We start from the raw sequence: 27,033 nt of genomic DNA, 5'->3' as shown, positions 1-27,033 counted from the left end.
TACATCCACATAAGCATGCATACCCACACAGTCAGAGAGCCATATCTCCTTACCATACATCCTCCTGATAGTGCAGCAGTGGGTGTAGCAAGAGGAGGAGGAGGAGGAGGAGGAGGAGATAGAAGAGAGAGGGAGAGAGAGAGGACAGGCAGTGCTGAACCAGAGCCAGAGTTAAAGGCAGAGAGCACCAACACTCAACAAGATAACAGGAGATACGAGTGGAAACAACAGCTCTCTGCAAAAACCACGCAGAGGAAGAGACAGAGCAGAGGAGCTGGGCTGTCACAGCCTGTCTGTCTGTCTGTCTGTCTGTCTGTGACTCAGTTCTGTCTGTGTGTCTCCACGGTTCCACTGAGACCGTGGCAGCCATGGCGTCAGAGCCCAGCACCCAGTCCAGGGTGATGTTTCAGACTGCCAACAAAACAGAGGAGCCGGGGCAACGCAAGCTGGGCAAGCTGACAGTGAAATACAACCGCAAGGACCTGCAGAGGAGGCTGAACATCGAGGAGTGGATCGACGAGCAGCTGCACCAGCTGTTTGACTGTGAGGTAGGACAGCTCTACACTGTGAGGGCTGATGATGCACTATACAGGGAGGGAGGCACTGAGGCTGGCTATGATCCATCATGGGAAGGGAAATGATACAGACATCCAAAGGAGAGGTGGGGGGTGTATATATATGTATGTATAGTTTATTTTGTTTTAAAACACTTGTTTTAGCAGAACAGCCTTCCTCTAAACCAGTGGTTCCCACAAAAAAAATTATTTTTTTAATTTACTACTTTGTATGCACTCATTTCATAATACAGAGGCAAACTCTACACCTCATTTTTTTTTTTTTTTTTTTAAATATTTTGTTAATAAATATTTCATGAGTAATATAGTTGTCTTTGTCACATTTTATTTGGCATTAGTAAAATTATGCACATTTACAGATATTGTACATGATATGAATGATAACACGTGGTATAAAAGCTATTTTGCCCAACAGGTGTGCCTTCAGATTTTTACTTGTCCTTTGGTGTACCTTGGGCACAAAAAGTTTGGGAACCACTGATCTAAACGAGCCACACTACAGAACTCACTCACACGTGCTGTCCCTTTCAGGAGAAAAATAGCAAAAGTAGCAAATATTGTGCTGCTGTTTGTTAATAAATGTCCCAGTGTCATTGTGTATTTTGATGTCCTATGTATTTATGTCTTTCTGAGTCTTTTTGTGTATTTTTATTTATTTATTTATTTTTGGTATGTATGTTGTTCCTTGATTTTTGTTCTCCCATTGTGCATTTTTTCTTTCTGTGTCCTATTAAGTATTTTTGTTGTTTTTTTGTGTATTTCTACATTTATTTGTGTGTATTTTTGTTATTCATTTATGTAATTTTGTTGTGCCATTGTGCATTTTTTTTCTCTTTTTTAAGATTTTGTTATAATATTAGGTATTTGTGTTGTTGTTCTTTTGTCTAATTGTTTATTTGTGTTTTTGTGTTAATTTTGTGTATTTACTTTTGGGTCCACTAGTTGCCCAATGTTTGTGATACACGCACAAGTTTTTTTTTTTTTTAATTACCAATCTTAAAGCACTGTGATGTCATTTTAGCCTGTGTAGCATTATACGTCAGCAAATTTAACCCTGAATTGTCTTTCTGGTCTTTTGAATAAAAATTATCGAGATATATATTGTATATCGGCATTTTCAGAAAAAAACATTATGGTTGCACTTTTTGGCACAGATGCCCTCATGTGTCATTAACGTCATTGCATTGTCAGTTGAACACTGTGCACAGCAGTGCTCTGCCACAGCCGGGACATTATTCTGCAGAGATGTGATGTAGAAGTCACATTAGGAAGCATATTGTAACCACACACACACACACACACACACACACACACACACACACACACACACACACACACACACACACACACACACACACACACACACACACACACACACACACACACACACACACACACACACACACACACACACACACACACACACACACACACACACAAAACACACTGATCACTTCCAACATGTGCTTACCATATGGTGCAATGAACAATTCAGACAATTACATAAGGATTTCACACAGGGCGATGAATGCAGCAAAGGATTTCATCCTAGTGGCAACAATAAAGCACATTTTGTTGAAAACGAGATTAATCCATAGCAGTAAAATGACAGGACTTCACAGGGTTATTCTCTGTCCTGCTATTAGATTGACATGTGGAACATTATGTCATCATTTCACCTTGTGTCACTGCGAGTGTTTACACATTCTCCCACAGTCACTCAGCAGATCGTACAAATGACAGCAAAACAAAAAACATGAAAAACAGGACAGATATATGCACTCAACTGTTTACTTGGTGTGATTATATGGGATGCTTACATTTTTAAATGCACTGGGGATAACGATGAAACATCATCCATCTTACACACAAACACACACATATACAACAACACAGCACTCCCACAGAGCGGGGTACAATCCAATTATGTCACAGGCTCTACAGTATATTGATTTACGCAGCTTTCTCAGAGGGGAAACCATGGTAACAGATATCTTGTTGCCCACCAGAGCCAATGTGGTACAGGGAGATTAGAGGAGCGTGAGCATCTCGATGATGATGATCAGATGACATCACAGAGGAGAAAAAGTAGTTTCCTCCCATTTATTATGTTTTGAAACCACAATAAACCCTTGGCTGTAAAGTGACCTGGCATCCTCATGGGATTTGCACAGCATGAGCAGTCATGTACATTTAGCTGACAAGGAATTCATTTAGAGTGTGTTGTTGACAGGAAGGAAGTCAATTAGCACTAAGCTCAGCTGGTGCTGTAGATGATTTTTTTTTACCACCTCATTATCCAAAATAGCATCAAAATACAGATTTTTTTTTTTTTGCTGTATCACAGCACTTAAAAGCTTTATTTAATGCAGGATCCTTACCATTGATAATAGTTGCCCTGTTAGTGAAGCTTGGGATAGAATAGGGCTGGGAGGGTGATGGACCAAAACTAATTTTTCAATATTTTTTTTCAAAATGTCGACATACGGTATAAATCAATCACCAGAAAACAATTCTGGGTTCAATTTGCTGCTGAAAAATGCAACAAACAGCTGCACAATATGTGCCACTTTTGTTTTTTCTCCTCTAAGGGACAGCACGTGTGAGTGAGTTCTGCAGTGCGGTTTGTTCAGGTGAAGGTTAGGGCGTACTCAGTAATCCATCTAACTGTCTTTTTCATGCTGTTCTGAGAAGTAGCGAAAGCAGCGACCCTAAAACGACTATTTTAATACAAAATAAGCTATAAAACAAATTTTAAAAATGTTTAAAAATTGTAAAGGGCACTGTTCGACTGTATTCTAAGAATAATATTAAATAATTGTGATTGTATGAATAAAAACAAGTAAAAAAAAAAGAAAGCTATATCTCGATATAGGCGAGATTGTAATTTTTTACGTTACTAATATAGAAAACTCGATATATCTTGAATCCTGATATATTACCCAGCTCTAAGATAGAATAAATCCCATTAGACTAAACGAGAAAGTCTGGTTTACGAAAACCAATCAAAAGAGTTCTTCCATCTGCTCTTTTGATCTCGTCTCAAACACACAAATGTTTCTCATCAGTTCATCGTGTCATGTTTTAGTTCCAGGAAAACCATTAAAATCATGCAGAATATTAATATTACATACAACATGGAGAGCATGGTTTTCTTTTCTTCAACTATCAAATGGAAAATAAATCACAAGCACATGTTTACATAACAAGTGTTCACTGTTTTCTACAAAAACATCACCTTAAGACATGCCTGGGCGCAGAAGTAAACTAAAGGTTCATGTCGGTCTCTGCTATGGAATTAGCAGTGGGTCATCCATGTGCACTGACGTCTAATTAATTTTGCATGCCGGGGAAGGTTACACTGTTGGTTCTGCAAGTCTTCCGCGTGGAAGCATTTACCGCCCGTTCGTCCCCTGTGTCACCGTCTGAATTATTTAGACATATGTCTAATTCATATGAGGGCTGCCTGAGACTGGAAGGGCCTGCAAACTGTTACCGACTTCACACCTTTGGAAAATATTTTGAAACAGAGAAACCGTGTGAAAATGATGACTTGAAATAGACTTAAGAAATCTGACAAAATACTGTAGGTTTAAAAGATTACTTAAAAGAGTTTCACAATGGTCCCAGTTTGTATTAGAGTCAAATGAGTCCAGACCTGGATTGTTAGATCTTACCAACCCTGTTACTCTAAACTTTGTCAGGTTCATGCCTCAGGCAGGAAAAAGGTAGCCTGCATGTGCTCAACAAGAAGACATAGTCATCAACATCCCCCGCCATATTGGTTCTCATTATATCTCACAACCTTTTCCTTAATGTCCTAAATCGAACATAGATGTATACATAAGAAAATATTATCACATCAGAATCTAAAATCTACTATCTTAACCATTTTCTAAGAAAACCTGTCCCCTTTGAAGATACATCGAACAGAGTAAAAAAAAAAACAGCACAAGGGCAATAGCTCCGGAAGAAATAATTGCACATTTCTCAATTTCGAACTCCATTAAGGTATGGATATCCTGAAGCCACACACCGAATTTGGTTATCCTATCTTAAATGGTTTCTGAGAAACCCTTTTGAAGATACCTGGAACAGAGTAAAAAAAAAAACGGAACAACGGGAAGAAATTCCGTAAAAAAGAATTGCGTGCTTCTCATTTTCGAACTCCATCAAGGTATTGATACCCTGAAACCAGACACAGAATTTGGACAAACAGACGTACGGACGCCTTATTATCCCCCGCCACATTTGTGGCGGGGGATAATAATATGGGCAAATATGTTTAATAGACTCACAATGTGCTCTCTGTTTTGTTGGACTCTTTTCCACATTTACACAAACCAGTTACACATATTTTCTTATTAAGAAACTAGGTAAGGTTTGGTTTAGTCTTTTATTTTAATAAATAAAAAGAGTAATGTTAATAAATATTTGCACATGCAATACAAGACTTTCAGTTGATGCGCTGCTAGAGTCAACAATATATAATATAAATTTTTAATACATTTCAGTGCCCCAAAAAGGTTTCTTAAAATAGTCGATGTGTTGGTATTTATTTCTTTTTTTCAAGATCAAAGTGATCTAAAATAGAGATGTTCAATATTATATTTTTGTAATTATCCGATATGCCAAAATTTAATTTCTCATTTTAGTTCACATTTTATTCATCTCCATGGAACAAACACATTAAGCCTACTTTTATTGTGATGCCCACTGGGTGTATTCCACAAAAAACATCATCTGTGCAAAACAGGAAAACTATTTCAGCCAATGAAAAAAAATCCATATTTATTTTTTAAAAAGTTTCAAGAAATTAGAAAATAAATACAACAGAGGGAAAAAAACGATACCCATGTATTGCAATTCGACAAATACTGCAGTATACTGTAAGCAGGCCTATAATATCACCCATCTCTACTACTAAACAATGTCCAACAAATAGAACAAGTTAAAAAAAAAAAAAAAAAAAAAAAAAAAGCAATTCCATTTTTTCTGCCAAAAGGACTGATTATGTCATTTATGCTTGATTTATAAAACCAATTTTGAAACATCCAGATTTATGGATTTATTACATCTCAGTATATTAACTTTGACAGGCTTTTACAGGAGGGCAAATAAACAAAAGGCAACACAGAGACAGAGCACGGACCAAAATCGTAAATTCACTCAGAAATAAAGCGCCCATTCAGCCCTGCTGTATTCCTGCAGACATCAGCAAAAGCACACAGGGCCCAATCTGGCATCATGCATCAATTCAAGGGGCCATGGGGGATTCTGAAGGTGGGCCTGTCTATTCCGACGCTCAGCACTTCCACATTGATTAGCTTTCCTCTCATCTGTGCGAGCTATGAAAACTCCCCAACCGTAAAATGTTCCTCAGAAGAAAAAAAAAAGAGGCCACACTTGTCAATGTGAGTCTGCTGCTGCTGCTGCTGACTTCAGGGATGTGTGTGTGTGCAGGAACCCTCCACCAGCACTCATCAGTCTCTCTGAAAATGTGGTTGAAATGTATTAAGAGCTTTGACATGAAGTGATTACAGTGCTTTATTGTCTTAATAAGCAAAGAGTGTGTGCTGGGACGTGGTCTGTGATGCTTGGGATGTGGGTCATCATATACATTAGATAAGAGTTATTTAACTACACTTTACTTTTATTCTAATGCCTTGCTCCCTGGTTAAAACAGAACAAAAAATGACTCTTTTTTTTCCCCCAGATGTGTAAAGAGTATTAATATATGCTACTCAAGTAAAAGTATGATTACTTGATTGAAATTGTACACAAGTACAAGTAAGTCATACATAAAGTACTCAAATACAAGTAAAAAGTAGCTGAATTAAAAAGTATTTGAAGTAAAAGTTTGTAGTTACTTTCACCCACCATGTTTATTATCCCCCGCCACAAAGTGTGGAAAGGGGATATAGGTTTGAGCTCCGTGCGTCCGTCCGTTTAAGTTGAAGTGGACAGCTTTTCTCAGAAACTGTTTAAGACAGGATAACCAAATTCGGTGTGTGGCTTCAGGGTATCAATACCTCGATGGAGTTCGAAAATGAGAAGTGCACAATTAATTTTTTCGGAGTTATTGCCCTTGTGCAGTTTTTCTTTACTCTGGTCGAGGTATCTTCAAAGGGGACAGCTTTTCTTGCACATTGTTTAAGATATAGTTAGTCATTTTATATTCTGGTGTGATAATATTTTGTTATGTACACATCTGAGTTCTTAGAATTTGGACATTTAGGAAAAGGTTGCGATTATAAAGACAACCAATCAGGCGGAGGATGTTGATGACGATGTCTTCTTATTGGTAATAAATCTTGCCATGGTTTCCTTGCATACAGTAAACATCAAGGAAGAGACCAAATCTTGCACAATTGGAACTTAATCTATTTTCCACAAAGGCATCTGTAGAAAATAAAAGATTTGTCAAAATGTACATTTCCTTTTCACATAAAATAACACCAATTAATTTAATTAGGGACGTCCCGATACAGCTTTTTCATTTCCGTTATGATACCAATATTGCAGCCTTGCGTATCGGCCGATACCGATATTAATCCGACATCAGCATGAATCATACATTTACATTTTTCTTTTTTTTTTAATTAAATAAAAAACACTTAATTATTTGGTAGCGTGGAATGTTAGAAAAGGCTTGAACAAGTGATGTCACTCAAACAGAGAACAATAGTCAGCAACAGTAGGTATGAGAAAAACTGACCCATTTATTAATAACCAATTGGTTACATACATTTGAACCTTCAACATAATATTTACAGGATTCTACAATTGAATAAAATAAATTAAAAAATAATGGAAAAAAAAACAAAACAAATATATTGGTAAATTTGAATCCGATATTCGTTTTCAGGCTAATGTCGTACTGATATCGGATCGGGACACCCCTAAATTTAATTAAATTCATAATGGAAAAAAAATGAACAGGCTCAATGTACAGATACATTTAGGAACCCTAAAAGTGAGAAAATAACCAGCATTCAATGTTGTTTTGGCGCTATGATGTGATACATTTGATTGTACTGCTGTCTGGTCCTTTTTTTTTGTAGTTTCACAATGTCTGTTGATCATTTTAAAACAAAAAAATTCTAATTCACTCAGTGATGGTTTTGTGTAGAAATGTAACAAATTACTTCTTTTAAAACATACTTAAATACAAGTAAGTTATAATCTGTTACTTTCGCCTCTGCTTTTTTCTGAGATAAATGTCATATTTAGCTGTAAACTATTTCTTGGTCATGACTGAGCACATTCTCAGCATGTTAGACCATCCTTAAGCTAAGCTAGCCTGACCTCAAACTGCCACTTTGCTCTACATTTATCACATCATCACACATTCCCTATATTTTTACTTAAAAACATTCTTTCCTAAAATCTGTGAAATACTAAAATAATCACTTATTTCATTCTCTCTCTCTCTGAGTGTGGACTGGACATTGTTACCATAAGTATTTTGTAGCATATTGACAAAACAAGAACGAGCAAGGCAGTGCAATGGTAACAGTTTACTTATTATTTTCTCTTTTGCTTTCCACAGGAGGAGGAAATCCCAGAATTAGAAATTGACATAGACGAGCTCCTGGAGCTGTCGGACGAAGGCCAGAGAACACGGCTGCATGTAAGATAACACGACACACATACACATCACTCCATTACTCACAAAACAGTTTGTAACACTGTATGTACCGTCTATCTGTTTGGAAGCACTAAAAACATTTACATCAGGTTATTTTCATTGTCTCTTTAAACCAGGAGTGTCAAACTCATTTTAGTTTAGGGGACAAATACGGACCAGTTTGAGTGGGCCACACATTTTAGGTGGGAAAAACAGAAAATTCAACAATAATGTGCCCTGGTTTGCCTTTCCACATAAATTATATATAAATGACCAAGTGTATCAGTCCCTGCAGGATCTTCACTTCAATTTCCCTGATTTTAGGAACACTTCATGGAATAATTTGAGGAAAATGTGCCAGATTTTGGAAAAATCAAGTTCTTTTGACAATTTGAGATGAAAAATGACTGCCTTCATGTGATAAAATAACTGGAAACTGAGCTTTGCAAAAACAGTATAGTGGATTTTAATAGATTTTTTTTTTGTATTTGGAGGGGCAGAGATATCTATAAAATGTTTCATCTTTTTTCTATCGTTTTTACTTTATCAAGCGGGCTGAATTTGATGCTCTAAAGCAGTGTTTCTCAAATGGGGGTACGTGGTGGCATTACAGGGAGTACTTGAGAGAGAGTGGAAAATTCACAAATAAAAGCATTAATAAAAATGTGGATTTTAAAATGTGTACTTTAGCCTAAAAATTATCATAATAATAATGATGAAAATGATCTTGATTAGAACATGAACTGAAAAGACAAGGGTCCCACACCAGATGGGAGATGACCGGAAATATTGAAAAACTGTAGAAATAAATCTATACAGGAAACACTAAAAACTGCTTCATTCCACTTATTTACAAAGTTAGATTCTTTAAAATGTGTGTTGTTAGCACTCCATCACTATGCTCTATTGTTGTATATGGACAAAGGGGTACTTTGATACAAAAATCAGAGAATGGGGGTACTTGAGCCAAAATAGTTTAAGAACCACTGCTATAAAGGGCTGGTTTTGGCCCCCGGGCCTCGAGTTTGACATATGATTTAAGATGTAATTTGGCAGCAGATAAGCAACTCCAACACTTTAATCATTAATTTTTTCCACACCTTAATACGCAGACGAGCATTTACAGTGTGTAGTAGTGGACCAGCAGACACTTGACCTTTGTTGGTTTTTAGTGTCGTAATATCTGCACTGACTGAAGTTTCTGCTTTGTATCTTTTGTCAGGAGTTGCTGCAGGAGTGTGGAAAACCAAAAGAAGTGAGACCAATTATTTGTGATATCACTCAAGTTTAGAAATGCAATTACATTGAAATATAAGTCAATTTTATGTTTATTTTCTAGGATTTTATCAATGGGCTGCTCTACAGGATAAAAGGTCTACGTAAGATGTCAGGTCCTCTGAAGAAATAGCTATAGATGATGGCTACGGTATGGATACAATGAGGAGCCTCTTATCCTCCTGTCTGTTGTGTTTGGATGCTTGTAGGTAAACTGGGCTTAATCAGTCAAACACCAGAGCATTCACTTTTTTTTTTTTTAATTGTTCATATTATTATTTGGACTGCTAACATGTTGGCTGTCATTAACATACCAACAACATACAAGTGATAAAAGTTGAACATTGCTCGGACGGACTGTTTTTGTGGAGGTCTGTACATTTTAAGTTGCCTATGTATGTACATAAGTATTTTGTTTGGATAGCGATGTTGAAATAAAAATGAGACATTTTCAAAAAAAAAAAAAAAAAAGGCTGTTGATGGTTTATAATAGGCTTGGATGTAAGGTGAGGGAAATGTATAAACAGCTGACTGACATCAGATTGTGTAATGTTTCTTTATCAGATCAAGACTTAGTGTAGATCAATAAATTAGAGATTATTTGCTCATAAAAAGATGTTAAACGTTCAAATTGCTGCTCGGAAATTAGTTTCGATCTCCACTGTAAACACAATGTTATTGACGTTGTTAGAAAAGTTTTGTACATTGCATTATGGGATGTAAAGTCCAGTAGAAGGATGCATAAAAGTGCTTTTTACTTCATTCCTACTGCAATTTCTCATGTTTGACCCCAAAAACTCTGCCAAAGTCACTTCCCAACACATTTCTGGTGTTTTCAGACTGAAAGTTTCTGCAAATTGTCACATTTTAATTTTGGAACTTACACATATCGATACGAATCCATTTAACTTGATTATAAATTAGCCTTAAATACAAACTATCTATATAAATCATTTTAAAAGAGGTATGAAATAAGCTGTCCAGTTCTCTATAGCAGAGAACTGCTATATTGTTGATTTTAAATTGTTTCAATGTTGTGCACATTTTGATATCTTCACCTAATTTATTCCATAACTTAATAGAAACAGAGATGCACATACTTTTTTTTTTTTTTTTTCGACTTGAATGGTTGGTTGTTTAAAATTATAATTCTCTTAAAATAAATATTCCCTCCCTAAACATGGACATTTTTTGGATGTTTGGCAATAATTCATTTCATACTTAATACAAAATTGGCAAAGAAACACAAGAAGTCATAGAACGAATGAATTGAACACTTCTGTGCATCCGTCTACAGGACTCCACATCCCACAATGCAATGCAAAACTTTTCTAACAATGTCAAAAATTTGTGTTTACAGTGGAGATCAAAATAAACTTCCAAATAGCAATTTCAACATTTCAAGAAAATGATCTTTGATTTATTGATCGTTGTGCTATAAAATATGGATTTATCTGATTTTCTTTTCTTTTCTTTAATCTCCAGAAGCTTTAATAAGTTCAGATGCAAAAAACAGGATATGAGGGTTTTCTCTTTTTGCATGAAAACCTTTTTTATGTTGGCCATTAGTGTGTCTGACAAAAAGTCTAGATTAGAGTGGGTGAAATGGTTTACTCCACTAGTCACCATATTACCTCCAGACTTGCAACTCTGTTGCTTCTCACAAATAAGTTGCTCTTCCTTATATTTCCTCTGCAGGGCAGTGCAGATAAAAGAGACGTTGTCGAGTAAAACATGGGAGTAAACACTGTGAAATCAGCAGCAGGATGCTCCATTAAGTGAGAACCTATTATCCTCATCCATTTCCTGTCTGTGGTGTGGTGTGTGACATGGCCAGAAAAGGCAAACACAGAGGAAAGGCTTCCATGCAAACTCTAATGGAGTGAGCCCCCGGAGGAAGCTGTAATTATGGTTCGTTTTCGTTTAGCAAGACGGTAATGCACGCTGATGGAACAGCACTCTGGCCTTCTCTCTGTCATACACAAGGGGACTTAGAAACAGAGGGCTCCATTATACCTTGTATTGTTTCTCCTCCACCTCCAATGTCTCATCCCTGACAACAAACTATTCATTACATAAGACTGAGATAATTTAGTCACATAATTATGTTTTTGATGCCAAAAAAGTCCTTGATGTTAAAAATACAACTAGAAGAGATTGATCTATTTTAATACTCAGAAAAAATGGCATAAACAGAAGAATGAAGCCACCGCTGGTAGCCAAACATAGATTACATAGTGTGATTGCAATGGCTGTCAAAGGGGAAACAAAGCCTGCAGTAATCCTTTTAGACAGACTTGTCTGTGCCTCTTCTGTCAAGTTCTGACAGCAGTCTGTGATTACACATTATTCCAGCTGAACTCACCATGTGTCTATGTCATATAATGACGAGTGCGAAGGCGCCTAAAATGAGCCGTTTGAAGACATAGGAAAAACAACAAAAACAATGTTATGCTCCTTGGCAAGTTGAAACATTTTTTCTACAATTAAAAAAGTTTTCAATCTCCTCTGCAATTGATTTCACAAATTAAGCTGTAATTAAAACATTTATACATGCTCTACTGTAAAAATGTAAAGCAAAAGCTCTTATTTAATGCTAAATACACCAAAATCAGTGCTCGTGTCCTTTAATCAAATCTTGTTACATGTTGGCTTGTATAGTGTCGTTGACATTTTCTAAGACCATGTGTTAGGATTAATAACAGGTCACTTAAGGCTAAAAGGTAGAACGATGATGATGATGATTTACAGTAAACACCTGCAGCTCTGTTCCTAAATCATGTCTTCTTCTTCTTCTTTGGTGCTGTGTAGTTACTGGTGCGATGCTCCTTCCTGTCATATTTATCATGTCCTTCCCTGCGGAAACATGGATTGATAATTAATATAAATGTATTATTTACTGTTTTGTATTATTTATTCATTTATATGCTGCCTGACAGTATGGCAGCAGATACTGAGCATTTATCTGGGTCAGGGTACAAATTCCATCTGTTTCTCACAGATAACGATTTCCATTCAAGGCGCTCACATGACCCAAGACCAGGGTTGGGGTCAATTATAATTGTAATTGTGTAATTTATAATTAATTACAATCAAGACAATTGTCATTGAAAAAACTTTTGCATAATCATAATTACATTTCTGTTCAGATAATTGACTACAGTATGTAATTGACATGGAAATTTGGAAATTAAAAACTGTAAATTACAACTCAATTAAACGAAAAACTAACAATTACGTTTACTTATGTTCAATTACAATTCAAGTCCTCCTACAGTGAGCTGCATTTTTTCCAAATACAATTAATTAGAATTATTTTCTATCCTCAGAAAGTCAATTACATTCTCAATTACAATTACTGAGCCTGAAATAAATAGCCTAATAAAAGTTAACCTTACTCTTGTGTTGGCTTTCTGTTAGCATCTCTTATGACAACAGATCCTAAATCAGCTGAAATACACTAAAAATAAATATATATTATTTAATTTCATAACTATCTATTGGTTACCTTGTTAGGCTTCCTAATCAATGATAATATAGGTTTTAATATTGTTGGTGTGGACGTCTGAGCCTTTTTTGTGACCTTATACCCCTTGATTTCAATTTTTTAAATGATAAAATGTGGAAAAACTGTAACATGGTTCCCCAGTTTTGCGTTAAAGTATAATTGACATTTTTGATATAAATTTCATGGCAATTACAGTTAAAGTGAATTATCTGAACTACATTACAATTTAATTACGGCTATGACAGCAACAGATTTTTACAATTACAATGATAATTATGCCATAATTGTAATGAATTATCAATTACGTGATTACAATTATAATTGACACCAACCCTGACCAATACCATAAATTCTTATTCTGATTATTTAACATAATCTATGCGATGATGCTACCTGAAGCAGCGGTTGCAGTATAGGTCATCATCACAGCTGTGACAGCGGAGGGTGGCGTCCCTGTTGCAAATGCAGCACCAAGGAAGCTCATCATCATCATCACTGTCAGAGGACTGATGGGTCACAGCAGCTGGTAACGCTCTGCTCTTGGATGAAGAAGTGGCAGGCTGTAAAAGATACATCATACACAGGAATTTGATATATACACAAAAAAAAGCTTAAAACACTGATTCCCAATTTGGATCATGACTTTATTTTGATATCACTAATTTCTGGCGACCCCAGATACTTTATTTTTTAATATGTTTGCGATATTACGAGCAGCATTATAATGAGATGTGCCAACTCAGATATTTTTATACTGTTTTTATTTTTTTTAAACTAGATTTATATTTGAGGAAGTGAAAGTATAAAATACAGTTGTTTGAAATTGAGTATGGTGTTTTAATTTGAAAAAGAATCGTATTTTTTTTTAAAGATACAAAAATATAGTTTTGAATTTTTGTTATTAATTATATTGCGACTGTCTAATTTTTATACTGTATTTATTTTAACTAGATTTATGTTTGAGGAAGTGAAAGTACAGAATACAGTTGTTTGAAATTGGGCGTGGTGTTTAAATTAGAAAAAGAATAAGATAAATTACTAAATATCATTTTAATTAGAATTATTTTTTTTTTCAATCATTTACTAGACATTTCATGAGACCCCATTTGAATTCCGGGTGACCCCAAGGTTGAAAAACACTGGCTTAAAAGAACATTAAACTACATTTAGAGTTCCTTTAGTACCTGTTTCTTAGAGTGTTTTTTTCTTTCAGTGTTCTTAGGGCCACTCTTCTCTAAAGGTATGTTGTAGCCACTGGCCTCGTCCATTGCAGCTTCCTCTGAAAGCTGGAGGGAAAATTAAAACAATATTAACTTGTGGTAGTGTTTGAAATTTGCAGAACAAATGACGAATATGAACGAACAGCAGCCCCTGGTGGCTAACTGGTCCAGCTGGTTCATGGTTTACCTGTTTTAAAACTCTTTTCACCGCTTCTTCCTCAGTCTCCTCTTCGCTGTCAGGATGCTGGAAGTCTTTCATTGTAACTTAAAAATAAAAAAACAACAACAACTCACAATGGGCAACCACTTCATGATTTGTGAGATAGTGACTAGAATGTTGTGGGTGAGACACGGGGCAATCTATGCGTTTAATACTTTTCTCCGGGTCTTGCCCTTTCAGCAGAGCCAGTCTCTTGGCCATGTGGAGGATCTGATCCTGGGAATGAGATTCAGTTTTCAGCTCCGTCATCGCCTCTTCAAGAAGACGGTCTTTCTCTGCTTCCATCTGGTTCACGTCATCCTGGTTCTGCTCTAGATTCTCATCCAGTGATAGCCCCTCCTTTTTGTTGAGGTCATTCATATGATCATCCACACCTTTATGAAAAAAACACATCAAATAAGGCAACAGATGAATTTGTATTCTATAATTCTTATTACAATAAAAACTGCAATGAGGCTGTTCTAAAAATTGTGGAAACCAAAAAAAATCAAATGAGTGATTTCTTACCGCTTTTGGGATTTGAGTGTCGGTTGTCAATGGCAACCTCATCTTCCATCTGAGTTAATAAATCATTAGCTTGTTCAGTCTGAGTGCGCCTGTCTGGAGGCTGATGAACCTTTACACACAAGAACATGATACTAAAAACACACAGTTTCAAAATAACAGTGATTGGCTTGTGTAAAGCCAATCACTATATACATATATATGCAAAGATGGAAGAAAAAGGACTTAACTTACAGGTGGAGCAGCTTGAGAGGGAGGAGGCTGACCGCGTAGAGCTGCCAGTCGCGCCTCCATCTCCGTAGTGGAGGCCACTGGCTGACTGGGAGTTTTTAAAGCAGCAAGGCGAGATTCAATCTCTCTCTCAGAGGGAACAGACTCTACATTTTAGAATCAAACATTGAGAATACCTTTGATGTAAATGAAAAAGCAAGATTGCTGTATTTGCCACAAAATGCTAAAAAGGTGACTGGTGAAACCTATTATTATTATTACTTGCTATATTGTCCTCTTTGAGCTTCTGAAGTCTTGCAGCAATCAACTGATCTTCTTGACTAAGGCCTTTAGATGATGAATTGCCTCCTTTGGTGTTTCTAGGCCCCTCCTGTAAACCAGGCTGTGTGAGCTGCCCCTGCTGTTTCGCCTCCAAAGCTGCAACTCGTCTGTGAAGAACAAATATTTATTAGACATAACACAGCTATTTTGATGATACATAATTTTAAAAGAATTCCATTGTGAACAGACTTCTTGTAATTTTCCGGTGGTGACCATCGTCCAGCGTTGTTTGGAGACACGCCACTAGAAAATGAAAAGTTAAATAACAGGTGAGTGAGTATGATTAAACTGTGGTTTAATAATTCTGTTGAGGTATTTTTAACAGACAGGATTTTATGTAAATAAGGCAAGACAAAAACATTTTAATTGTATAATACATTTCATACACAAGGCAAAAACAATTAGCTTTACATGTTTTGATAAATTAGAGATTCAAAAACAGTATTTCATGTTGCCTTAAAGCAGCAACAAGGAATTAAAAAAAACAACTTGTTATAGATTTATTTCCAATATATTATTCATCTTAAAATTGGTATACTGTGGTGCCCGGTCCTTGTGTAAACGTCTATTTATTTAAGTCGGGACAGTAAATATCAATGAACATCCAACAAATGTAAATATGTCAGATTATAGCCATAGGCTGTTGTCCTCCGACAGGCTGATGTAAAAAAAAAACAAGAAAACTCACAATAAAACAAGGTAAAACACAAAACAATATACAAAAGGATTACATACAGGACAAGGAACATAGGACACTTAATAATAATAATAATAATAATAATAATAATAATAATAATCAATTTTATTTAAAAGCGCTTTTCCTGACACTTCACAGGTAGTTGAAATAACAACAGCGATACAGTGATCAAAACAGAAATATAAATCAGAAAAAAAGAAAGAAAATCAATTAAAAAGGCAAGAAACAGGCATGAAAGAGTGGATGGTTATATGTAAAAAGCAAAGATTCATTTTCTCTTCCAAGGATTAAATAGTAAATCTGTTTGACGACCATGACAATAACATTTTATCAGTTTGTTGACAACAAAGCAAACATTATCAGACTAAGACAATGATTTCTCTTGCAGGCCTGTCATCTGAGCCAATGTGGAGAATTAAGATACACTTAAAATGAAAATTCTGCCTGGCTTAATTTGTGTTTTTTGATTCACCACTAATTTTTTTTTAATTACAAGTTTCAAAGTGCTTTGTTTAACACAAGAACGACTTCACCAGAGGTGAAAATAACAGATGAAATACTTGCATTACTGTAATTGAGTTGCTTTTATTGGTACTTGCACTTTTTTGAGTACATTTCTAAATCAGTAATTTTACTTGTACTTAAGTGCGTTTTAAAAGAAGTAATTTTATACATTTCTAGTAGAGATGTTCCGATACAACTTTTTCACTTCCGATACAATACCGATAATGTAGCCTTGTGCGTTGGTCGATGACGATATTGGTACGATACGATATCAACACGAATCATACATACTTTTATGACTTATTTTGTAGTGTGGAATGTTAGAAAAAGGCTTGATCAAGTGATGTTACTCAAGCAGAGAACAATAGTCAGCAACAGTAGGAGATGAGAAAAACTGACCCATTTATTATTAACCAATTGGTTACATACATTTTAACCTTCAACATAATATCTACAATATTCTACAATTGAATAGATATAACATAATATATATCGAAGATTTTAGGTGCAGTCTGATCAAATCCAATATTCGTTTTCTGGCTGATATCGGACCGATATCTGATATCAATATCGGATCGGGACACCCCAAATTTCTAGACCTAACCGTTACTGAGTAAATTATAATTTTTATTTTTGAAATGATCAATAGGCATTGTGAAACTACAAAAAAATGAAAGTTTTACACTTCATAAAAGCTATACTTGGAGCCTAATTTTTTTCTATTTTGAAATGAATGAATTATTATTTTATTTTATACAGGTGCCTTTGTGGAAAATTTATTAAGTTCCAATTGTGAAAGATTTTGCATTTCCTTTTTTATGTTAATACATGAGATGTTTACTGTGTGCAAGGGAACCATGGCAAGATGTATTACCAAAAAAAAACATGGGTGACAGTAACTAGTAACTTTTACTTTGAGTAATATTTAATTGACTTAGATTTTACTTGTCGTTGAATATTTTATGTATGACTTACTTTCACTTGAGTACAATTTCAGTCGAGCAACAGTACTTCTACTTGAGCAGGACATATTACACCTCTAGACATCACTATAATCTAATAATGGACGCCCCAGCAATCAGCCTGAAGAACAGAAAACGCTATCCAGCACTTAAGTGTATGACTCAACCAGCTATTAGCAAAGTGATCCAGATAAATGAACTAGTGAGAGTTTAAATATATGCAGTGTTTAGAGGTCTTTACCTGGTTAGGTGATCGTAGCACTGCTTGCAGACTTTCTGCTGAGTGTTTCCACAGCGAGGCACCAAAGCACCGAGAGTCAAACAGCTGGAGCAGAAGGAGCGGCCACAGTTCTTACAGCCCAGCTGCAACGAAACAAGCAACATTTAACACAAAACGACCCTACAAATTGACACCGCATATAGCCTATGCTACCAAGCTACATCACCTCCTTCTTGAAGAGACTAAACTTGGACGCACAACAATAACAACGGCTGTCCATGTCGGTACACAGTGGCATTCAAATATCAATGTTACAAGTTCAAAAGTCAATACTATTAAAACGGGAAACAGCCTCCGTGCTTAGAAAGTTGGCATCTGCTTTCTTCTTCACGTTGGGAATCTCGATATCAAAACAAGGAAGCCAACCGGAAGCCATAGAACGAGATTTTGTGTAGTTTCCGGTTTCTGCTCTGTCCAATCAGCTTCCTCTAAACGCTCTCGCGTGCCTCGTTTAAACGCTAACCGCTCGACCTGTTCAGACTGTGTGTCTCGGAAAACCCTCATAAAAGGACTAAAGACGACAAGAAACGGTAAAAAAAATAATAGAAAAACAGGTTTTATACATATCAAATTCTCTCATGTATTTTTGATAATGACTACATAAAATATGCGAGTACAGTCTGCATTGTGACATTGTGTTCGTCCTAACGTTGAAATTTGGTTAGCCAGAATGTGCACTACTTATTGCCTTTGCACTCCATTATGTTCTTATTATATATTTATTATGCAAGGATGATAATCGGACTACAAAACGCTTTATTGCGCTTCACAAAGCGTCATTAGTTAAAATCGCGCATGCGCAGCATCAAGGTTGGTTTCCTGTAAATATAATTCACTAAAAACATATAGACCATCGTAGGCCAATCGAAACAAACACACTGCATATCTTTTTTAAGGGTTTAACTGGGAAAATATTCTCTGATATTGTAAATAGCATGCACTAAAGCCATTTAATGCATCTTGCCTCCCATTGTTCTATCACCTTCAAATTAAGACATTGTTAAAAAAAATAAATCAGTTACTATTTATACATAAGTTGCCCTACCTTAAAATAATTAAAGCATGAATGCGTAACAGCATTGTCTGTGTGCTGTGACCTTTTACTCTTTGCAGACACATTCATTTCAATATAATTCTATAAATGGTTGGTTTATAAGCGTGGGAATTTATATTCATACTGTAAATACGGTTAAATAAACTGTCCTGAGAGTTTTATATATATATTCTATTAAATATGCTGTATGTTGTTATCGTGTTTCCAAATTAGAGGATGTGAAATATACCAATGACCCTGATGCAGCAGTAATAATCAACAATTTTCAACATGCGCACACACACTCAATCCAATAAATGTGTTGTGTCCCGTTCATACATAAATGCATTCGTGCACAACCCTTGGTTTTTCAATCTGGGAGTGAGATTGTTTGTGTAATGTGTATTTACATTTCACGGGTGAGAAAGTTAAAGGACCTAAACTAATCCACCTCAGAAGGGGTGTGGTCACACCTCTTGTCTGGGGGCAGGGCCGGCCTTCCCGACAGGCAACACAGGCGGCCGCCTAGGGCGTCATCTGCAGAAGGGGCACCAAATTGCACTTCCCAATTTTATTTTATTTTTTGTAATAATTTAAAAAGGTATAATAAATGTGAAATACACCTTTTACAATCATTGTACATGTTTTCTCCTAATTGAATATTCATATTAAAAATCTGTAGCTATACCTGCTAATCTTCTGTTCTGCCCATATTTATTATTTAAATTATTGTTCTATTCTATATAATTCTGTTGTGTTGTTTGCACATTGTGTTCTTTGGTTTTAAGATTTGTGTTACTGACTCGTAAAACCAAACAGGAAAGTAGAAATATACTGAAACGTTTATATTCTATTTTACCAGCCCTGTCTGGGAGGGTCAAAATTCAGGATGGACAGAAAGATAATTATTTAACTTTTGTCATCTTGTTGAAGGCAGTAGCTTTTCAGCTTTAATGATGGCAGAAGGAGAAGCGGAATGGGAACTAAGCAAAGAAAACATCCAACCACTGAGGCGTGGCAGAGCCATCTCTGCCTTACATCAAGCTCTGAGTCAACAACAAGAAGGAGCCACCGCGGCAGTCAATCAACAGAGACAGTATGAAGGATTCTTTATAAAACCTTACACAGCTCCTAAATCTCCTAAAAACTTCCACTATAGTCATTACAGAATGAACAGCGCTTTGAGTAATAGTTTGTTTTCCACAGAGCGTTTGAATCGGAGCTGCGCATGTACGATGGCGACGATCCACTTGGTGTTTGGGATCGGTAAGAGAAATAAGTCGACTGTCAAGTGTATCATGAGGGCTGTTCCTAATTCTCTCTAATCCTCACCTGCTTGTGTTTTTACAGCTACATCAAATGGACGGAAGAAACGTTCCCACAGGGAGGGAAGGAGAGCAATCTGTCCACTCTGCTGGAGCGGGTTGTGGGCAAATTCACAGAGGAAAAGAAATACTACAACGACCCTCGCTACGTTGACCTGTGGATCAAATTTGTAGGTGCAATATCTCGTTGTTAGGTCTGTTATTATCAGGGTTGGGGTGAATTGTAATTGTAATCTTGTAGTTGATTAGTTAATTACAATTATTGATCTTGATATACTGTTTTATTTCAAACAAATGGAATAAAACAAAAAACAATATTACAATAAATTAAAGATTTGACGCAGAAAAAAACCAAAAACAATGACGTATATTACTGCATACACATGCTTTCTGTGTTCGAAAGGGAGTGGGTGGAAGTATAAACTTATTAGTCCCACCCCTTTTCCTACATTACAGTTTTACAATTTTCAGCCTTCTATTTTCCAGCCATTGCTGCTGTTAATAAATTAATTTTGTCATATCATATTTGACTTATATTAAATACACAAAAAATTACATACTTTCAAAATTGTCATACGACGTACGGATATTTTCTTTTAAATTTCTTAATATCTGTACACTCTTTAATTTCCATTGGCAAACTGTTCCAGAATCTTATTCCATAAACTCGTACACAAATTATGGCGTAATTATAAGTTTAAAATAAAAATGATGTATGTAATGAAGTAATGAAATTGTAATTGAGTTTAGATAATTCACTTTTTAAGTGTAATTTCTATAAAAATTACCAATTATAATTTAACGCCAACGTGGGGAATGATGTTATAGTTCTATGTTCAGTTCTACACATATGGAGTTAATTATTAAAATGTTTCACATCAAGTTTTCCCATTTAAAAAAAAAAATTGAAATCGAGGGGTATACTGACACAAAAAAGGCTCAGACACCCACACCAAAAAGATTAAAACCTGTATTTTTCATTGATTAGGAAGCCTAACAAGGTACCCTATAGATAGGATAGATATTTGTTTTTAGTGTATTTTACGGCTGATTTAGGACTCATTATCACAATAGATGCTAACAGAAAGCTAACACAAGAGGAATGTTAACTTTTATTAGGTTGTTTATTTCAGGCTCAGTAATTGTAATTGAACTTTAGTCATTGAGAATGTACGTGTAACTGACTTTCTGAGGTTAGAAAATAATTGTAATTGGAAAAAATATGTCACTGTAATCGAAGTTGAATTGTAACTGAAAAATGTAATTGACTCCAAATCTGGCTGTTATATTTCCAAACTGACGCTGTGTTGAACAATGTTTTCTAAATTCTCAGGCAGCGAGCAATCTGGAGCCCCTTGACATTTACAGATACATGCAAGCTCAAGGAATAGGAGTCACCCTGGCATCCCTTTACATCGCCTGGTCCGAGGAGTACGAGAATCAGGGTAATTATCGACAGGCGGACCATGTTTATCAGGAGGGCTTCAAGCAGTTTGCTGAGCCACGAGATAAACTCCTCCAGTTTCACAAGTAAGAGTTCCTTCACAGACAAATGAGGAATAACAAGTTACTGCTTCGGTTTCAATCATAATTTTCCTGTATTCCTTTTTAGGGCTCTCCAAGCACGGGCGTCCCGACATGCCCTGATGAACATCGTGGAGGACAGTAGTGACGATGAGTCCAAACAGCCAGAAAGAGTTTCTTTGGTTGACCTCAAACACAGAGGAAAGAAAAAGGCCATCGCTCCCATTAAGAGAACAGGAGCAGCCATCAGATGTAAGCACAACACAAATCCTATGTTTCCCATTGTTTCATTTAAGGGAATTTATTTAAATTTTATTTTTTCTTTGTTCATTTGTCAGGGACAATGTATATTCATTAAAATTACAGTAAATGTCCCAGAGGTGGCCTAATGGCTATTTTTCAGCTGCTGTCCCTGGACATCTGTCAAAAGTCACCCTAAAAACAAAATCTATCAACATTTGTACAATAAAAATAGTCGCATTTTAAAACAGCATAAAAAGCATTCATAAAACTTTATGATTCATTTTGAATGGTTTTTAAACAGGTGTTTCAGGAGGCCTGCAATCACACGGCGCACCGCTTCGCAACAACACTTCAAACAGTCAGTTGGTGATTTTTGATGAGAACAAAGCTCAAAGCCCAGTTCCATCCCAGTCCAAGTTGGAGTCGTGGAGGGCTCCTCCAACCTCAAAAGCAAAGGAGAACGAGCAGAGGCCGGAGAAATGGTGTGATGTGAAGGTATGAGAGAACAAACTCATTAGTTGAATAAAATGTCATTTTTATTTTATTTGTTTATTTTTTTCTTCCCTAAAATGTCTGCTTTGTAATCCAATATGGGTGATATTGTGTTTTTCTTGTAATAGATGCCTCCAAAATCGAAATTTGGAAATGTTGTTATGGCTCCACCCCCTCCAAAGGCCACCTTCCAACCATTCGTAGAGGAGTCGGACCAGCCTCCAACAATGTGAGTGGAAACGGAATAAATATCTAATTATGGTTTACCTCATGTACAAAATCAACAGCTTTGATGCTGTGCACACAGTGTGTTGCCATTTTTAACTCATTGCATCATTGCATTGTAATCTCAGGACTCCCTGTAAGATCAACCCATCAGTAAACACCGTTTTATCAGCACGCAAACCGACCAGGGAGGAGACGCCTCTAAAGCGGCTACAGGACCATCAGCAGCGGAGGGAAACAGAAGCAGGAAAGCCACCAGAGCAGAGCATGTACTGTAAAGAGCTGCTGCTCAGCGGCGCTGCAGAGTTCTGCTTTGAAGAACTGCGTGCTGAGCGCTACTTTAAAAAATTGGCACAGGACATCCGTACGTCAACAGTTCAGAGTTCAGCCAGTCCAGAAAATTGAGCCACGGGACTCTTGTTTTATACATGTATGTTTCTTTTACCTGTGACTATCGTATCCCAATATTTCTGTTACGAAGTAGATGTTCGTTTTTCTTCGAGCCTTACTTTAACATTGGGAACTTACATTTCTTTGAACCAAATGTGTAAGATAATTGAGACAGTTGCTTTACACTGTTTTGATCCAAACCCGTGTCTGTCTTCCTTAACATCTTCTCTGTTTTGTTGTTTGAACAGTCACATTTTTCTTCCGTTAGTCCAGAATAAACAAAGGTGTTTACTTAAAGTACCCAATGAATCAGTGAAACATTACTGCTGGCCTTTACATCATAGTTGTAGCACATCTTTCATTTGGCTCTTTGATGTACAATAAACATGATAGAATGTGTGATTTTATTTTTTTTTTTAGACTTAAAACAGGTTTGTTTTATTGCAATTACCAGCTGAGGGAAAACAATTATCCAGGGATTTAGAAAAAAACTTTATTAATCCCAGAGGGGTGATTAGAACAGCATATTAAAAAAAAACACCAATAATCATACACATGTGCAGAAAAAAGAACCAAGACTACACAAAGTAAATGTGCAAATGAAAGATAAGGTCCATGGTTGCCAGATACTCTGAGAAGTGGTGAAAAAACTCAGATTATTTTAACCCCTTAGTGTTCAAGAGAAATAGTAGTGTTTGGATTCACTGCAGCTTTAAGGAATCAACAAAAAACTACATTTTCTACCCAAAGACTTCATGTAATATACTTTTCTATTTACTTAAATCCCCTAATGTGCCTCATAACATCTGAAGCACACTGTGTGAGATTTAAATCTACTCTGCATCTTCTGATAGTTATTATCCAGTAGTGGTTTGCCAAAAAGTGATGTGCTTTAATGATAATATGTTGGACTCCACAAACCACAGAGACAAGTCAGACTTTGATGAATAAATGGGTGGCTCACTGATGCTACAGGCAGGAGAATGCAGTTACAAATTACCGTACAGTCCTCGTGTATCGCCATTTTTTTTAAAAATGTGAATCGGGAGAATAACAGCCGTCAATCCCACACCAGAAAATTGATGGCGTCAGCTAACCTCACCTAAGTGCTGAGCCATTTTACGTCCCATTTTAAAATTTCAGCCCTGGTACCAAATAACACTGAAATAAAGTGATTTTAGGCATTACAATAACACTGCAACTGCCCTTTAACACATCCTCTATTGCAGATTGGAGTAAGTTATTAAAACCTTGTCCGTTAAAAACAAGAAGCAAGTGACTCGTATAGCACTTGATAGAAAATCCATAAATCTTGCTCACCTTGCTCTGGAGGGCTGCAACAAGCAGGATGCTTTTCTATAATGTGCTGCAAACATGCCCTTAGAGAATCACTTTGGTCTGATGTATGTTTACTGTAAAAAAAAAAAAAAAAAGACATGTTAGACCCTGGCACTACAATCAGAAATCATTCCTTATGCGTTGTAAATAAGCAACTGAGAAAACATGAATCTGCTCAACCCTACATTTATTTATTGTTTTTAGCCCAACCTGTAGAGGAGTGCTCCATAATGATGATTTCTCATGAATTATGGAAAGAAGGCAAGCTAGAGGAAGCAGCATTATGCTTCAGTCAAAATCCTTGCAAAGTTGAGATAATACAGATTATGGTGAATCCTACTAACAGTAACTTTTCCTAACAGGACCAACATGGCTTCTGCATTAAAGCAAATGTAAATTAGTTTGAGATGCTTTGTTTTTGTGGTGAAATAAATTTAAATTTAAAACAGCATTTATCATCTACTTTAGATTTTTTTTGCTTCTGATAACTTTTGGGTTTCTAGCCTTGTTTTTGACTATTAAGAAAATTATTGTAACTAAAATACAATTCTTTCAATGTGACTGTCCCTTAACAAAATCAATTGATTAATTTTCTTAAAACAGAAAATGCATCCTAACCCAGAGGACAAAGGGACAACAAAGACGGATGGGACGAGATACTCTATGACATGAAAATGATACAAACAGAACTCAAATGCTTAGTCCAGGAGCAGACTGGGAACAGCTCATCAGCTGTTATATTTGGTCTGTGAGGCTGCTGTTATTTATTGCCCTCTTTGATGCACAATATAACCATGGGATTTGTGCCTGGCAATGCACCAAGCGCTACTTTTTCAGTCTCCCAAAAATAATAGGAATGAGATTTCTGACTGGTTTAGTGTAAACTTTTTTCAAAATTGACCTAAAACAAACCTATGATTTTTGTTGTTATTAATATTGCCACTGCAAGGTTTTCCAGCGTGTGAAGCAAAAAAGGGTGCATCTGGCTATAGATTGAAAAAAAAAGTGCATTTTTATCCAATATTTATCATTTATACAATGTTGTCAAAACAGAAATGTATTGTTCCTACTTTAAAACATATCAGATTTAAGGGAATGAAGAATTCAATATTTAACTCCTCCTATACACGGGCCGTCTCACAATTGCAGAATTAAAATGTCTTTGTAGGTCATCGGAAATGTCACTGGATTGTGACAAGAAATTTAATTTGCTCTAGCTTTGTAGGATGAGCCGCTATAACCCACAGCGTAATCCTTACATATTCATACCTAAACAATAGAGTGAATGGAAATGCAAACAATCAAGGCAGTATCACTTAAGTATCTCCTAGGCTTTCAATTTAATGACTGTGGTTTAAGACTAGTATTGTCCTTGTAAGCCTAAAGCATTCTGCCCCATTTTTACATCACAAGCTTTCTCCTCCATTCATCTCAATAGGAACTCCGTTATTCTTCTACATTCTTTAGTTTAACAAAGAAAGCCATGAGATTGTTGATTGTTTTGATTGACAATGTATTCATTTTACTTTCACAATTACTTTTTTTGTTTTGGTTTTACTTAGTTCAAAGATGCAGACGGTTCAATACTTGTTTATTAGGGGTGTAATGGGACACACACTATGGCCTGGTTACCAGTCCATCATGGGGCTATCATTAACTTTATTACTGACAGACATTTAAAGGTAGACACAATTATGTAGCGATTCTGCAGCAAAGCAGAGTTTCTGTAATGCCATCATGTAACATAAAATAACAAACCTCAATCAAAGAACTGCTCTCTATCTTTGCAGTGATATTTTACACAAACACTCATTGCAATTGCAGGCGCCACTAATATCGTACTGATATCAAACATGGCAACGCATGAAAAGTACAGAGAGTATAAGCATGCCTTAATGACTGTAACAAAACAGCTTAGAAAATAAAACGTGAACTTAAAGCATTAAATATCCAGCAACGTGTCTGAAATCCATAAACATGAACACACCCTACACATCAAAGCATGCTGGGAAGTCCCCACGCCAGATGGTACAGAATGATTCATTAAATTACTAAATGGTAAATTGTAAATGGACTTTGATTTATATAGCACTTTATCCCCACACTGAAGCAGTCTCAAAGCGCTTTACATATCAGCTCATTCACCCAATCACTCTCACATTCACACACCAGTGGGACAGGACTGCCATGCAAGGCGCTAGTCGACCACTGGGAGCAACTTAGGGTTCAGTGTCTTGCCCAAGGACACTTCGACACAGTCAGGTACTGGGATCGAACCCCCAACCTCTCAATCAGAAGACAACCCTCCTGAGCCACGGTCGCCCCTAGATGATGGGCGATATTATCGGATCACCGATATGATCAGCCGAGATTACCCATGAAATGTGATATCATTTGAAAATGATACCATTTTTTTTAATATTGTGCTTCTGCTTGAGACAACATATTAAAAACCAATTTGGCACATTTTTCATTAATGAAATTAAATCAGAATTATTTTTTTTGCACAGATGTTTATTTGTGAAATAAATGCAAG

At 36.2% G+C, this 27,033-nt stretch overlaps 3 protein-coding genes across 4 annotated transcripts; 2 read left to right on the top strand and 1 right to left on the bottom strand.

Moving 5' to 3' along the window:
• The first annotated feature begins 33 nt into the window (after positions 1–33).
• ppp1r14d (protein phosphatase 1 regulatory inhibitor subunit 14D) lies at positions 34–9,951 on the top strand. The gene is made up of 4 exons (XM_028438252.1): positions 34–548; positions 8,128–8,208; positions 9,428–9,460; positions 9,545–9,951. Exons 1-4 carry the CDS (start codon positions 369–371, stop codon positions 9,611–9,613), a joined length of 363 nt encoding a protein of 120 aa, XP_028294053.1. The 5' UTR covers positions 34–368; the 3' UTR covers positions 9,614–9,951.
• Positions 9,952–11,633: 1,682 nt separating this feature from the next.
• On the bottom strand, positions 11,634–18,318 carry zfyve19 (zinc finger, FYVE domain containing 19). The gene is made up of 11 exons (XM_028438236.1): positions 18,094–18,318; positions 17,889–18,010; positions 15,674–15,727; positions 15,425–15,591; positions 15,167–15,309; positions 14,936–15,044; positions 14,584–14,802; positions 14,396–14,472; positions 14,173–14,274; positions 13,382–13,548; positions 11,634–12,336 (listed from the first exon to the last, which is right to left on the bottom strand). Exons 1-11 carry the CDS (start codon positions 18,163–18,165, stop codon positions 12,258–12,260), a joined length of 1,311 nt encoding a protein of 436 aa, XP_028294037.1. The 5' UTR covers positions 18,166–18,318; the 3' UTR covers positions 11,634–12,257.
• On the top strand, positions 18,313–23,461 carry bub1bb (BUB1 mitotic checkpoint serine/threonine kinase Bb). Of its 2 annotated transcripts, none has more exons than XM_028438237.1 (9): positions 18,313–18,457; positions 19,894–20,056; positions 20,167–20,226; positions 20,311–20,455; positions 21,619–21,815; positions 21,898–22,061; positions 22,354–22,547; positions 22,673–22,773; positions 22,898–23,451. In XM_028438237.1, the coding sequence occupies exons 2-9, from the start codon at positions 19,914–19,916 to the stop codon at positions 23,172–23,174; spliced, it is 1,281 nt and encodes a 426-aa protein (XP_028294038.1). In that variant the 5' UTR covers positions 18,313–18,457; positions 19,894–19,913; the 3' UTR covers positions 23,175–23,451. The 2 variants fall into 2 exon arrangements, with proteins under 2 accessions (XP_028294038.1, XP_028294039.1); XM_028438238.1 differs by having other exon boundaries at positions 18,332–18,457; positions 19,898–20,056; positions 22,898–23,461.
• Positions 23,462–27,033: the final 3,572 nt, after the last annotated feature.

Source organism: Gouania willdenowi, chromosome 22 (genome assembly GCF_900634775.1).
Source record: "Gouania willdenowi chromosome 22, fGouWil2.1, whole genome shotgun sequence".
Classification (NCBI taxonomy): domain Eukaryota; kingdom Metazoa; phylum Chordata; class Actinopteri; order Blenniiformes; family Gobiesocidae; genus Gouania; species Gouania willdenowi.
This window is presented reverse-complemented; position numbering and strand designations above follow the sequence as displayed.